This window comes from Osmerus eperlanus, chromosome 10, assembly GCF_963692335.1.
Source record: "Osmerus eperlanus chromosome 10, fOsmEpe2.1, whole genome shotgun sequence".
NCBI lineage: Eukaryota > Metazoa > Chordata > Actinopteri > Osmeriformes > Osmeridae > Osmerus > Osmerus eperlanus.
Window position 1 is genome coordinate 16,814,606 of NC_085027.1, and position 14,711 is coordinate 16,829,316.

The 14,711-nt window shown below is 45.4% G+C and overlaps 2 protein-coding genes across 4 annotated transcripts in view; both read right to left on the reverse strand.

Annotated features, from left to right (window-relative positions):
• Positions 1-315: 315 nt before the first annotated feature.
• Positions 316-7,633, reverse strand: slc22a31 (solute carrier family 22 member 31). Of its 2 annotated transcripts, none has more exons than XM_062471058.1 (9): positions 7,118-7,633; positions 5,968-6,071; positions 5,672-5,826; positions 4,439-4,607; positions 4,201-4,346; positions 3,322-3,433; positions 2,971-3,185; positions 2,679-2,790; positions 316-2,546 (listed from the first exon to the last, which is right to left on the reverse strand). In XM_062471058.1, exons 1-9 carry the CDS (start codon positions 7,508-7,510, stop codon positions 2,102-2,104), a joined length of 1,851 nt encoding a protein of 616 aa, XP_062327042.1. In that variant the 5' UTR covers positions 7,511-7,633; the 3' UTR covers positions 316-2,101. The 2 variants fall into 2 exon arrangements, with proteins under 2 accessions (XP_062327042.1, XP_062327043.1); XM_062471059.1 differs by having other exon boundaries at positions 7,095-7,321.
• Positions 7,634-10,172: 2,539 nt separating this feature from the next.
• ankrd11 (ankyrin repeat domain 11) overlaps positions 10,173-14,711 on the reverse strand; it is a 96,393-nt gene continuing 91,854 nt past the window's right edge. For both annotated transcript variants that reach the window (XM_062470755.1, XM_062470756.1), the window contains one exon: positions 10,173-14,664. In XM_062470755.1, the coding sequence (XP_062326739.1) occupies positions 14,479-14,664 (186 nt within the window). In that variant the 3' untranslated portion in view covers positions 10,173-14,478. The remainder of the gene's footprint in view (positions 14,665-14,711) is intronic.

The window sequence follows — 14,711 nt, forward strand, 5'->3', positions numbered from 1 at the left end:
TCAGGAAAACATATCCACTGTACTGTCTCTTGATGGAGAATCTCCACTGACATGGAAATGATTTGAGGAGCATGATTAATCTGGGACAGTGAACAGGGTCTAAGTTGGTTACACTCACTACTTTGCTAGGATGAAATACATCTGCTAACTGGTAACTGCTAACCCCACTCCTCTTCGTGTCAAAAGGGGTGGCTGTGTGTGATTCGTAGCCCGTGTTGGAGGGAAAACACACTGTCTAAAGAGACATGTCCTCTATGAATCCTACAATAACAGAAACACGTAAATGCAGTAACACAAGTGGAAACAGTTTATCACAGTTCCCATGATACAGCTGGTAAAATCAGTTTGTTTCAGCCTTGGAGGGAATGTAACTAACAGAAATATTAAACACACCCACACTAAGAGAGGGAGAACCTGGAACAGAAACAATGAGGTGCAACGTTTGACAAACATTAGCGTGATGAACATGCCACAGGCTATTGAACTAAATCCGGACAGCTGGTCATCTTATCTGCACTCACACAACGTCTCCTCTCATTCTTCTATGAAATACAAAAGAGGTCTTCGTTTAGGCCCACATAACATGAAAAGGTTTAATCAGGCAGCATTATGGCAAGTATTTTGTTAAGCCTGTGTGTACATCTATTATGTTCATCACCTAGTAGTAGGACAGGGTTGACAGTCAGCCATGAAAAGGTCCATGGCATATTCTATTTTTGTGGTGTTTCAAGAAATGTATTTTAAAAACAATAGCACCACCTATAGGCCACAGCATATAGTGGTACAAAACAACAAATGAGCATAACTGAACAGAAGCATACCAAAGACACAATGGAATTAAACATGTTCACCTGAGGCCTGTTCCATAAAGGGAGTTTACCAAATAAAACAGGCTTATATCGGCCAGACTCAATTTCGGTGGATTTGGTTCTCTAAAGCAAGTTCAACATAGTTCAAACTTGTTTCGTATGGCAACTTATTCTGCTAAACTAACCTGGTCCGGAGCAGGCTAACTGTCAGGCTTAGCCTGTGTTGTTGTAATCAGATTTTCCTTTAACACTGGTGAGACATTGAACCTATCCAAAATATGTCAAATACTTAGAAACACACCAAGTCAACCTTCTTGATTTCAGCAGGGGCATAACACAGTGATAGATGACACTTTCTGCATTGTGTCTTAGATTGTGGACAAGGAGTTATGTTTAAGTTAACAAATCATTGTTTTAATCATCATCTTCATCTCTCATAACATTAACTCTGCCCATATCTCCTTCCTTGTTTCACCTTTCCAGACTAAATGTGAAGCACAGTGGTCCAGATCACCATCGGATTGTAGGTCTGCTCAGATAGTATTCCTGACAGTGCTAAGTGACTGATGAGTTTCATTTTAGGTTCTGATAGCATTTACAACATTTGTTGCAGATATTTAAGTACAGAATCATTCTTTCTCATTTCAACAGAACAGCAGCAACAATATAACCCCAAATAGCTTGTTTTTAACCCACACTACACCACAGTCTCCTCCTCTAGGGCCCCTTAGGAAGTTACTGATGAATACACCAGGTATGAGACTGCCAGTTAAGCAGGTAGCCAACCAGCCAGCCAGCATGTTCAAGCCACAGGTTTAATGAAAGGCAGCTGAGTGGCTGTCAGTCAGTGACTAAGTGAACAGACATGGCTACTCATCTGACCCAACTACATTCCACAGCTCTAACCTCTATCTTCACTCTCTCTGGTGTTTCACAGCTTCACCACAGATTTTTTGATCTGAACATTAAGATGTCTACATTATTATGTAGTTTATTATGTGACTTCTAGGGGGTTCTTAACCACTCTGTCAGACTTGCACAGCCATGTACTATCCATGTCATGACGGTACCAAGACTCATTTCTTCATTAAAGTTTATGGGAACATAAATTACTCAGAAGAAAAAAAAGTAGCTCACAGTAACGGATATCTCCAGCAACTGAACAGTTTGAGCGCCGGTCAGCCTAGGATTGTAGTGAGGAAAGAGGTGTGTGTGTGTCTGTGTGTGTGCATGTGTGTGTATTTGGCAGAGAAAGGGTTTTTGTGATGCAGGATGACAGCTCAGATGTTGGGTTACCGCTCGGACAGCTCCTCTCTCAGAAGCCCGTTCTCCCGCCCCCCCTGGCCTGTCCCATGAGCCATCAGCAGAGGTGGGTGGGCCACCATGTTAAAGGGCACTGTGTCTTTGGTCAGCATTGTCCTGGTGGCTGACACCAGGCGGGAGTAGTTCTCAGAGTGGTACTCCGAAGGCCGCGTATACAGCAGAGGCAGGCTGTCTCGCTCGCCGGGGGTCAGGAAGAGAGCGGGGCGCCGCTGGCTTTCCCCGTCCTTTAGGGAGTCTGGCAGCGGCTTGCGTTTGCTCTCGGGGAGAAGCATGATGCAGAGGACGGAGAGGACGGCGAAGGAGGCGAAGATCACGTGGTGCAGGAAATAACCACTGTTGTTCTGCAGCTCCATCAGAGAGGAGGCAGCCATGCCCATGCAGCCCGCAGCCAGGACAAGCCCCAGACAGCCTCCTCTGGACAGAGATGGGGAGGAGAACGATTACATATGTATTTACATGTTCACGTTACCATCGCCGCGGGCCTCAGAGCAGGTACACACACACGCACATCTCAGGGTGTCTGGGACAAGTGCAGGCCGTACTTACCGTACGACAGTAGGCATGACCTCGCTGGCGAAGAATGCACTGAGCATGGCAAGGGCCTGGGAGGAGAGGAGGCCTGTCACAGACAGCACCATCACCAGCCCCCCTTGCAGGTCTGCAACATCACACAAGGGTTACCCACCTCACCCAACAACATTCAATTCTGTATTCACATCCTCGCTACAGCAGGACAGACAGGCTGATAGAGTAGTGTGACCAGCAGGAGAAAGAGGAGAGGGGGACAGGAGAGGGTGGAGGAGAGTAGAGGAGGACCAGGAAGAGGGCTGTAACCTACACTGTGTGAGGGCCAGCAGCAGGAGGGATGACAGGCCTGTAACAATGGCAGAGAGTAGCAGGATGCCGCGGCGACCAAAGTGATTGACAGACATGCAGAGAAAGAGGCAGGCCAATGCTCCGGTCAGAACACGCAGGAAGTAGCTGAAGTAGAAGTTGGAGGAATAGCTGTGCAGGTTCCTGGTGAAGCAGTATTGGATACCTGTGCCTATAAAACTGAAAAGAAGATAGCAGTACAGTTTATTTTACTTAACCAAGACTTAACCCCTCCATCCATAAGGCTAAACCAAACACACCAGTCATCTCAATCCTACACCACATCCAGTCATATAGTAAGAGATCCTAGTCTTACAGAGTGAAGCTGAGGATCAGACAGTTCCTCCAGATGATCCGGGTGTGTCTCAGCACTAAGACTGAGTGATACTCTTCATGGGTGTCCTCCTCCGGCCAGGCAGCATCAATCTCTAGAGAATACACGTCCAAGTCCTTTATTGACTGCAGAGGGGAGTTGTAGTTTCGCCAAATTCAATCGTTTTTGTTTTATGTGTGTTCATGTCCTGTTCATTCCTGTTCCTGTCGTCTTTACAATTAGATGGAATTCCCTAATCTACTAAAAACAGAGTATCCATTTGATATTGTCTTGTTGCTAGTTAGCCAACCTAATCAAGCAACCTAACCAAGCAACCCAAATAACGTAAACATTTAGTCATTTAGCAGACGCTAAATGAGTGACTTACAGTAAGTACAGGGACATTCCCCCGAGGCAAGTAGGGAAGTGCCTTGACCCAAGGACACAACGTCATTTTGCACGGCCGGGAATCGAACCAGCAACCTTCTGATTACTAATTAAACAAGCTAGAACTGTATGTTTGGAAAACTGGATAGAAGGTTTTTCACCACTGCCAGACCCTTTGTCAAGGGTGGTATCCACTAGCAAAATTTCCTATTCAGTTTCAGTGGGAATCCTGTAACTTCCTCCTCGTCGCAGTATGGAATACCTGGCAATGCGAAGCCGCCTAGAAATAGAAGCTAATAATTTTCGATGCAGTCTTCTTGATAGATTTTATTCCCTCTCTCCCTAATCAGAACCAGAGCCAGCTACAACCATCTAGAGAACGAAACCTTTCAAAAGGCCTAATGCAGCCTAATTAGAACTAATGTAGTTTCACTACCAGGACGATAGTTGCTTTAGCGCTCACAAATGCACGCATGTGTGTAAATGTTGAGTTACCTGACAGCAGTGTCTCAGCAGGGTAAAGCTCTTCTCTCACACATGCTCCGTTCCTGGTGGAGAAGAGCTGCAGGCTCTGTTTGGCCTGGGGGATCTGGGAGGTGGCCAGCAGCCAGCGGGGAGACTCAGGGAACACCCACACAGAACTAGGGAACACACACACACGGGTAGATAGATCTGATGCACATGTACACATGAATGGTCTCTACAAGTTCCTGATGCAGACAGACTGACTCACCACCAATAGGAAAGCAGCAGGAGCAGGGGTAAGGTGGCCACAGCTTGGAGCACTGGCCAATCACGGCACAGGACAGCCAGCCCAGGCAAAAGCAGCTCGGCACATACAGCAAAAAACCCACTGACCATGGAAACCATGAGGCGATGGGGTGGATCACACAACTCTAACCCTGAGAGAGACAGAGAGAGAGAGAGAGAGAAGAAAGGGGAAAGGAGTAGAAAACTTCAAGCAGTAGTCTTTTACATTCATTTGACAGTGTTAAGTGAGAGTCCTCCTGCCTCTTTTCCTCGCCTGACAGAGAGGGAAAACTAGAGTTTATTGTCCTTCACTGCGTCCTGTTGTATTGTATCCCTCTTCCTCCTCATGGTTCTGGAAGGAGATCAAGTGGAAATATTCCTTATTCCTCCCTCCACGTCAGTCTGACTGACCTCAAACCCAGATCTGGATTACATTTCTCCTGGACCTCACAGGAATGCACGGGCGTGTATGTCAGCCCCAGCGTGTGTGTTTAGATGGGGCCGACCTGGTGGTAAACTGAGCCTGGCACCACTTACTCCCATATACTTTGAGATCTCTCCTGTTACACAAACTGCAATTATCTCCCACAATCACACAAAGTCTTTGCAAGCAAGCATGCACAAACATACGCACAAAGACAATTACAGAAAGGAATTAAAATGTTCATAGCAGAGGGGAAACGGTCTAAGAATTGCCAGGATGGTAGGCACATCCCACTACTGTGAGGGGAACAGGTAGGGAACTAGTCACAGTTACATATTGGTTTCATGGAGGATAGGGGGGTTTCCAACTCATGTTACCCTGAAGACAGTACAGAACAAGTGCTGGGATGACCTCCAGCTGCCTCCTCTCACTCCCACTTGCCATTTATTTCCGAAAAGACTGGGGGGTACTAATTCACGTGTTCTCCATATTCTATTGTTAGGAAAAAGGAACTTTCAGGAGGAAGACATGCAAGATATTTTGGAGCTGATGTGTTACATTGGCTGGCTGCTTCTTCTCAGCTAAGGCTGAAGTAGTAGAGAGAACAATCAAATGGGAGTGTCTTTAATCGACTGGGCTGGGTGCTATGCAGCAATTCACATGACCTCTTGGAAATGAAATTACTTTTTATACAGGAAATGTGATTACACAGAAATAGAAAGGATTTCTGTCACTGTTGGATGAAAATACTTAACATACTTGAGCCAAGGGGGTTTGCTCAAGCGTACTTACTGGAGATGTATGATGAGAGGAAGACCCCAGCCAGCATGGAGCCCTGACAGAAGCGCAGCAGGAGGAAGACCACAGGGCTGTTGGAAAGACAAACGGACACACCCAACAGGCCGGAGAGAGACACGGACAGGAGGAAGGCTCGCCGCCGACCCAAGCTGGATACACACAACCCACGTGCACACACACACAGACACACAAAAAAAGGTTGAGAAGTATGTGGTGATTTTTAATACTCAAAAAGGGCTCCACAATCGCAATCAAGTACTATACAGGTGCACACCCACGCACACACTTACCAGTCACACAGCGTTCCCATGAAGACATACCCCAGGATCCACCCACTCATGAAGCAGATGTGCTGCACTGGGATCTTCCAATAGTTTCCACACACCAGGTCCCACTAAAGAAGTAAAGGGTAGGGGTGGGGAGTATGGTTCCACATGCCAATTTCTCAGTACTTTGAGAATGCTAACAGCTCACCAGAAAGCTATTCTTCCTTGACCATCATCTTACATAACATTCAGGAAATAGTAGGGAAATCAACAAAGCACACATACACAAATGCACACACAGGCATGCACACACAAACACTAGGAGAGCGGGCCATGAATAGTCTGTGTGTGAGGGAACATCTCCTTGCTGATTGAATTAGAGTGGAGGTTGATCACATTAAACCCAAAAGCACTGAACCTTCAGTATGTGAGCTCCCATCTCCCTCCTCCACGCTCTCCATTCTTCCTGTCTTTATCCCACCATCAGCCCTGCCAGCAACAGCTACAAACCACTAACTTCAGTAGCACCCTTAGAGAACTTTATCTTAGTAGAACAAGGTACCATGATTGTTATTTGCTAGATAAGCTAAATTTGCCAAATAGACATTCTATTTAGTGACTTATACTCCCGTATGTAGCTGTTTGTCAGGATTGATAAGCACCTTCTATTACCACACCAGGGAGACTAAATACTTGTCTATGATCCTTTTACAATATTTACAAAACGGGATAGGCTTCTCTGTGAGTTCAGTCTACTGGAAAGCTCCAGCTCAACATGAACAAGTAGGTATAAGACTTGTTAAGTAAACACACACGCTTTTCTGAGACTTTAAGGATGACCTGGGGACACATGATGATGACTGTGAGCTGATTGGAACAGTGGCTCTAAGTAGAACAGGCTGTCTCAGGAAGTCACTCCCTGTCCCTGTTGATGTGTTTCCTGTTTTGTTACCAACAACACAAAATAACTTCTATAACTGCCATGAAACAGTAAGAGTTGTGAGGGGGGGGGGGGGGGTACACTAGTATTTGACTGATATGCTCCATCTTGGCTGAAGTTTACTCAGAAGTATGATATACCAAAACACATATCAACATATGACATGACTGATCACCCGCCAAACCTCAAACAAACCCAAACACACGAATACCTGTAAGTTTTGGAATAGTTTACCTCCGTCACGAAGTTGGTTTGTAGTCCAGCAGCTTGGGAAAACTCCCAACCTTTTGTGCATGGAACTGTGTCTTTGGGGACATTCACTGATACATTAGAAGAATAGTTTAATGGGTACTTAAAAAGTTCGCAGTGGCTCAGCCCAGAGCCGTTAACCCAAGGAATTGTGAAATTCAGATATCCCTGTCGGGAATAGTTGCTGAGTAAGAATGCCGAGGGTAAGAGAGTCGGGTCGGGCTTGCAGTGGTAGCTGTCTGGAGTCAGCGTGTAAAAAGCATCTGTAAAAAGATTAAGCATAACAGCAAAGTTCGGAAACCAACTGAACACCGCCACAATTCGATTGTATTGTCCATATCCACCTATTTTGGGATAAATCTTTGTATCATATTCCATTTTACAAGGGACTGTGCAGCCGGGACAACTGTAGGCTAGTCTCGGGCGCTGAAGTCGGCGCAGCTATAGTCTACATATTACTCATGCAATTTAGGGACAGCTGGAGACTGAAGTAGGCGGAGTGTAGTCTGCTGAAAAAGCAGTTCAATTATGAGACCAATGAGGTTTAGGCCTATTATAATGCGTAAGACAGCTCCACCTGTTTGTTCATTTACTGCTTGTCGGGCGGCGGGCCACCACATTTTTAATGGGTGAACTTACATTTATGCATTTAGCAGACGCTTTTATCCTAAGCAACTTCCAAGAGAGAGCTTTACAAAAGAGCATAGGTCACTGATCATAACAACGAGATAGACCAAAACATTGCGAGCAGCCAAAACATGAAGCATACATTGTGGAAAACCAAATAAGTGCCAAAGGGAAGAACCATAAGAGCATGCAGTTAAACAAGTTACAATTGAACAACATGAAACTCCCCACAAGAGTGCAAGAGTGTACCTGTAGAAAAAACAATCAACAGTAAAATATTTCACAGCGAGTACAAGAATTTGAAACCGTTACAACTAACCAACAAGAGCAACAAGTCTCTCAATACGAGTCATTGTGATCCTGGAGGGAACATCAGGTCCAGCCAAGCCAAGCATTCCTAAGTGCCGTTGTACTCCCGGAACAAGTGAGTCTTGAGCCTTTTCTTGAAGGTGGGGAGACAGTCAGTGTCCCTGATGGAGGTGGGGAGTTGATTCCACCATTGGGGGGCCAGACAGGAGAAGAGCTTGTGTTGGGACCGGGCGCTCTTGAGCGGTGGGACCACCAGACGGTTGTCAGAAGAAGACCGTAGGTGGCGAGGGGGGTGTAAGGCTGGAGGAGAGACTTGATGTAGTTGGGTGCAGTCCCGTTCACCGCTCGGAAGGTCAGTACCAGAGTCTTGAATCTGATACGGGCCGTGATGGGAAGCCAGTGGAGGGAGATGAGGAGCGGGGTAACATGGGAGCGTCTGGGTAGATTGAAGACCAGACGGGCCACCGCGTTCTGAATCCTCTGGAGAGGGCGGGTTGCGCATGCTGGGGGACAAGTGCTTGGACTAGCAGCTGGGTGGAATGCTCAGATAGGTATGTCCTGATCTTCCGGATGTAGAGGGTGAATCTACACGACCGGGAGACCGCAGCAATGTGGGCTGTGAGGGAGAGCTCGTCATCCATGGTCACCCCGAGGTTCCTGGCAGAGGATGAAGAGGTCACCGTCGCCGATCCCAGGGTGACTGAGAGATCGTGGGAGATGGAGGGTTTGGCCGGGATGATGAGGAGTTCTGTTTTGGCGAGGTTCAGCTGGAGGTGGTGCTCGGTCATCCAGGCGGAGATGTCTGTGAGGCAGGCCTCGATCCTAGCTGAGATCCCCGGATCAGTCGGGGGGAACGACAGGTACAGCTGCGTGTCGTCAGCATAGCAGTGGTAGGAGAAGCCATGGGAGGTGATGATTGGTCCAAGCGAGGTGGTGTAGAGGGAGAAGAGGAGGGGTCCAAGGACGGAACCCTGTGGGACACCAGTGGAGAGCTGGCGGGGGCCTGACACTTTGCCTCCCCGGGAGACCTGGTAGGATCTTCCCGACAGGTAGGATGAGATCAACTGAAGTGCAATGCCAGTGATGCCCATCTCAGAAAGTCTGGCCAGCAGGATTTGATGGTTAACCGAATCAAACGCTGCAGAAAGGTCCAGCAGAACGATGACGGGTGACCTCGAAGCCGCTCTGGCAGACTGGAGGGCAGTGGTGACTGACAGGATGGCAGTTTCTGTGGAGTGGCCAGTCTTGAAGCCCGATTGGTTGGGGTCAAGCAGGTTGTTCTGAGAGAGGAAGTTTGACAGTTGGTTAGATACAGCGCGTTCAATTGTTTTAGAAAAGAAGGGTAGTAGTTATACCGTCTGTAGTTCTGGAGGACAGCTGTTAAGGGAGGGTTTTTTGAGTAGAGGGCTAACTCTGGCCTGTTTGAAGGCAGAGGGGAAAGTGCCGGAAGTAAGAGAAGAGTTAAGGACATGGAGAAGAAAAGTTATGATGGAGGGAGAGATGGTTTGAAAGAGAGGGGAGGGGACTGGATCAAGGGGACAGGAGGTGGGGCGATGAGAGAGAATGAGGTCAGAGATCTCTGCCTCGGACAGGGGAGAGAAAGTGTTGCCTTGTGGGTCGCCGGTGTGTTCAGCAGCTTCAGGTCGAAGGAAGTCAGAAGAGACTTGAACTTAGGGGATAGTCTATATACCCTATCATCATACTAATATTTTTCAACCAACTGTAGTGTCAAGTAAACGGTGAATACGGCTTTAGGTAGACCTCTAACTGTAAAATATTTTGGGGAGTAGACGCGCGGTGGGCACATTATTCCAAAACAAATTGGCTTGCGCAGTCGCACTCAAGCATTAACAAATTATGTCCCTGACAAGGCCGATATCAAACTTACTGTACGTATAATGGGTTAAGCAAGGGGTGTTTGTATAGTGCTTTGTGTTGCACACTTCTTATGTGCAGCAAGCTTGGTAGAAAAATAAAAGGGATATGAGTAGGGGCCTGTGCCCCAGTAGAGCTTTATGTCTAACAACGCCCCCCTGATCTTGTGGTGTGTGTGCCTGAGTATGTGAATGTGTCCAAGGAAACAGAATAGAAAGTGACCAGAGAATTAATATTTCAAAATTTTATTAACGAACATAATCTCTGAGGAACAACAGCAGTTCTCGCGCTCTCTGTACATGCAACTGTAGAAAATAACAATTTTGAATTTTTATTCATAAGTTTAGTCTTTTATTTTCAGTTTCTCGCTTTTTGATTTTGCAGGAAATCAACACAGCTAAAGGTGTAAGTACTGGATCCCTTACAGCACTGACGATAGCATCATCAACCCCCCCCCCCCCCCCCACCCCCAAGCCCCCTGATAGCTGCTCCAACAATATGTACACAATTCAACTACATTGTACAAATAAAAAAAGTTACATTGTTACATCACCAGCAGCGAGCGCACAGGCTCGTAGCCGTTGGAACCCCACATTCTACGCAAGTATAGACTAGTACAAAGAGGAGGGTGCAAAACGTCCTGGGACTATATACAGCTATGTACAATGTCTCTTTAAACGCTTTACAGGAGGAACATTTACACAGCGGAGACCCACCTCAACTCAAACATACCACAGGTGTCAGAAAGATAATAAATAGTTTTTTTTTTTCTCACCAGTTTAAAGAGTAGTTCTCCATGCTTCTTATTAGTCATTTGCCATTCTAAATAAACAGCTACTGTCTGGTTCAATAAAACAAGAAATAAACACAAAAAAAGGCTTGAAATCGTGATTCTAGGAGTTGTGTATGTGTACGAGGATGTCCAGTAAGAATGAGCTTGTCGGGTGAGCAGACTAAGGGCTGAAGAGGTAACGTGTTGCAGAATAACAAGAGGTTACAGAGGTTGCACGGTCATCTGGCCAAATGCTTGACTGCTGGACTGGGATTAAGGAGGAGGATGGAGACAACGTTCAACCAACATGTTCACATGTAGGAGAGAGTAACTGGACGTATATGAGAGGAACAGAGTGTGTGTCAGTTAGTCACAACCCTTATGTCAAACGTATGTTAAATAAAAATATTGATGCTTGTAACTATTGCTTTGAGTGGTGTGCAGCAGGCTGGTATGCCTATGTTTCTGTTTACTGTTCAAACTAACCATCACCATTTCAAGCCTTTATGGTTCAAATAAATGATAAAATAAAGAAATCAAACAGTAAAGGCAGGGCTCCGACCACTGAAGGTGAGAGGTGCACATGAAACCCAAACAAACTTGATGCGTTATTGTAAACAATAAACCAAGAACTTGAGGCTGTGGCCAAAGTAACGGTTTACATTCTGTTCCTAAGCAACGTGATTGACATGCCACTGGTGCTTAGCCTCAAACAAGAAATAAACATAACAGACAAAAGAGCAACACTACATACACTGATCTTAACACACACAAGGATTCTTTTGACAAAATCGCCCACTTCCAAACTAATTGAAAAATCATTAATAAAAACACGAACAAAAAAGACATTGGACTTGAATCTAAACCTCTGGTGTATACCTAACCATGACTGTGTGCTATAAATATTTGGTGTGTATCTTTTCATGATTTGTAGGAGTAAATGTAGAACTATTTATCTAGCCAATTATCTTGTGTAGTGGAACAGACACCTGTTAAACTTGACTAGTCATGCCATCCACAACTATGTTCTCATTGAGTAAATAACCTTTGTGACTAAATTGTTTAACTGAATATTCCTATTAGGAGAAAACAACTCTATCACACACAGGCAGATGTGGGGGCCAGCTATGGTAGCTAGGTCAGAGAAGGTTCAAAATTAGGACCCACTGGGCCAAAGAAAATACATCTATTAATCACAAATCAATCTACCAACAGGATAAAAAGACAACAAACACGTCTTCACCGTCACACTAAGATTTTAACTTCCTTTTTTGTGTGTGTGAGTTCAGCTAAATCAATTCTGTCTATGCTTTTTGGCGTGGAAAACAATATAGTTGAACTGCTGCCAGTCACTGCAATTGGTAAACACCATCACACTGCACAACATGGGACAAGTAGGTAAAACTGAGGAACAGAATCAAACCAGCCGGGAAGTCCTGACAAACCACTTGACTAACACCATTTGAATGAAGATGTGGAACACTGCCTTTTGTGTCATTACTGTAGTTAATAGGGATGGATCAATCATGATCGGTCGGGGGATACTTGAATACTACCAACTTGAAGAAAAAGAAATAAGAGAATTAAAATGCAAATTAAAACATTGTTTGTTGGAAGAGATTACTTTACTTCAGGACTTTAAAATGAGCCGCAACTGCCAAGTCCAATAATTGTTTTTTAAAAGGAGACCAGGTTGGTTATATGTCAAAATACTTGAATCAAATCAACACAGGAGGTTTTTAAACGTGGAATGCAGCCTGTGGCTGGAATAATGTATAAACATCACCTGGAAATTGAGGCTTTATGAATGTTTCTTTTCTAAGTGTCTGAGTGCATGTTTACACATTTCACATCAGATAAAGAACCTGCATATGCTAAGACACAAGTGACTTCGGCTTGCCTGTCAGGGGAAAAGACGAACTCTTTTGGAAGATGAGGAGACAAGGATCTGGCGTCATGGGCTTCAGATAGTGAGTACTACACATAACTGTACAGCTCATGTAGACGAAAAGAAACACGGACAGAGAAATAATAGCATCTGAAAATTGAGTTATATATATGTGATTGATTTGCTTGTTTGTGACATCTCTCTCTCTCTCTCTCTCTCTCTCCCTCTAATCATAGTTTGACTTGCCAAACATTGCGTAAACTAAAATATTTCCTGTGAAAAGGCATTTCTTGGTTTCGATTTTCAGATATAATTGTGTAGTAAAGCAATGATTAGTATACCTGTTTCTTCTCTTTAAATAAATCCATAACCTTTCTGCTACATGTGAGGACTGGCTGATGAGTCTAGGTTGGGTTCTGTTCAGTTAGAAGGGGTGATCTACCAGCTAGTTGTGTGTGTTGTGGTGATAGTAACCCAAACAAGGAGCCTACACTGACCCATCCCGGGACATTGTCTGCAGGTGGGAACATGAGGACTGTGCACTGGCATCTAAATACTGACAGCATACACATTTTGGCCCATGGGTATATGAGGGGGAAAGTGCTGCCTGAAAGTGAACTGTACATACAAAGATAATTTTTATTCATTTAATCTTTTTTTACACTTAACTGAGTGATGTTACAGTACATAAGTTATTTACAACTGTGCAGTAATGTGTGGCAAAATAAATTATCTAGAAGGCAGCGAGAATACATTGGTTAACGAATATAAAAACTGTACATAATTTACGGAATACAATTTTTTTTTGTGTTTTTTTCAGATTTTTTCCATTAAACTAATATTGGCTCTGTAGTGTTTCAAGTCACTTCCTCAGAAACAATGAAATGCCCAAGTAAAGAAAAAGACAGAAGAATATTTACTCCTCTAAACCACCATTTCTAACGTCTTGAAACGTTTGATTCGCAACATTCATGTTATTCTGTTTTGTCCTGTCCTGTGTTTGTGTTTCCTGTTGCGGTCGCTTCCTGGTCAGAGTGTGCATTGGAGCATCGGAGGGTGAAGTCAGTTGACATCGAGGACCCTCCAGTCTCTCCTCGGAGCTCAGTACCCTCCCCCCACCAGGGCAGAGAGGCTTAAAGTCCAGTCTCTTCCCCTCCGAAGAGAGCTGACACACACACACACACACTACTGACCCCCCTTGATACACTGCTGCATGTGTGCAGCGCCACCATGTGATGTGGAGTGGCACTGGAGGCGTAGACAGAAGGGGGACTGCTCTCTGGCTCTCAGTGTGGCCTTATCGTCCTGAGCAGAAAGACTGCGTTTATCCACGGACTCTTTCCAGCCCCCGTCAGGACACAGGTGGGAGATCCCACAATGCAGCTCTAACGCAGACACACTCTCCAGACCACGCCTTTGTTTTGGTCACTGGGAGGCTCCTCCTCTGGGAAGTGATCCAAGTAAGTGGGAGGTCTCGGCTCAGTGGAGGATCATCAACTAACAGAAAATAGATCTCTATTCTCCACTGCTCCGCCATGGACCAGAGACTGGGCGAAGGCAGAGGCCTGTCGACCAAGCCTCGAAGCAAAGATGTTTTTGCTTTTCATACGATCAAACAAAAGCATAGAAACTCGAAGGATGAAAGTGCAAGTTGTGTTTTTTTTTCTTTTTCTCCTCTTTCTCCGGTAAAAAGACTCCTCTCACGGAAGGGAATCATCAGCAAGTTTTTTTGTCTTTTACAGTTTTTTTCTATATAATATATAGGTTTTATAGTCCTTTTCAAACTGGCTAGCCCTTTCCGTTCGATCTGTAAAATGTCTCTTTGAGAAGAAGTGGTGGAGGATGACAAGCCGTGACTCGGCGTACGTGTGCGTGTCACGCGGGAAGCAGGACAAAGTCGTCGTTGACATCCACCATGGGGACGTAGAAGGAGGGCACCTCGTTGACACAGAGGGACTTGTGACCTGCAGGGTCCAGCTCCTGCACCTTCAACTGCCACTCCATCCTCTGGACTGCGTTGAGGGCGGCTGCCTCATGCTGCTGTCGCATCAACAGACATGTCTGGGGGAGAACAGGCGAGAGATCATTAGTACCCCAAAACAATCATA

Bases quoted from the DNA above. Each gene is read 5' to 3' on its own strand.
- slc22a31 (XM_062471058.1), bottom strand. From the start codon at position 7,510: ATGGAATATGATACAAAGATTTATCCCAAAATAGGTGGATATGGACAA. The intron at 4,347-4,438 runs GTGAGTCAGTCT...TGTGTTCCCTAG, and splicing joins CTGCTGCTTTCCTATTGGTG to TTCTGTGTGGGTGTTCCCTG. The intron at 2,547-2,678 runs GTAAGTACGGCC...ATCTCTGTCCAG, and splicing joins GTCATGCCTACTGTCGTACG to AGGAGGCTGTCTGGGGCTTG.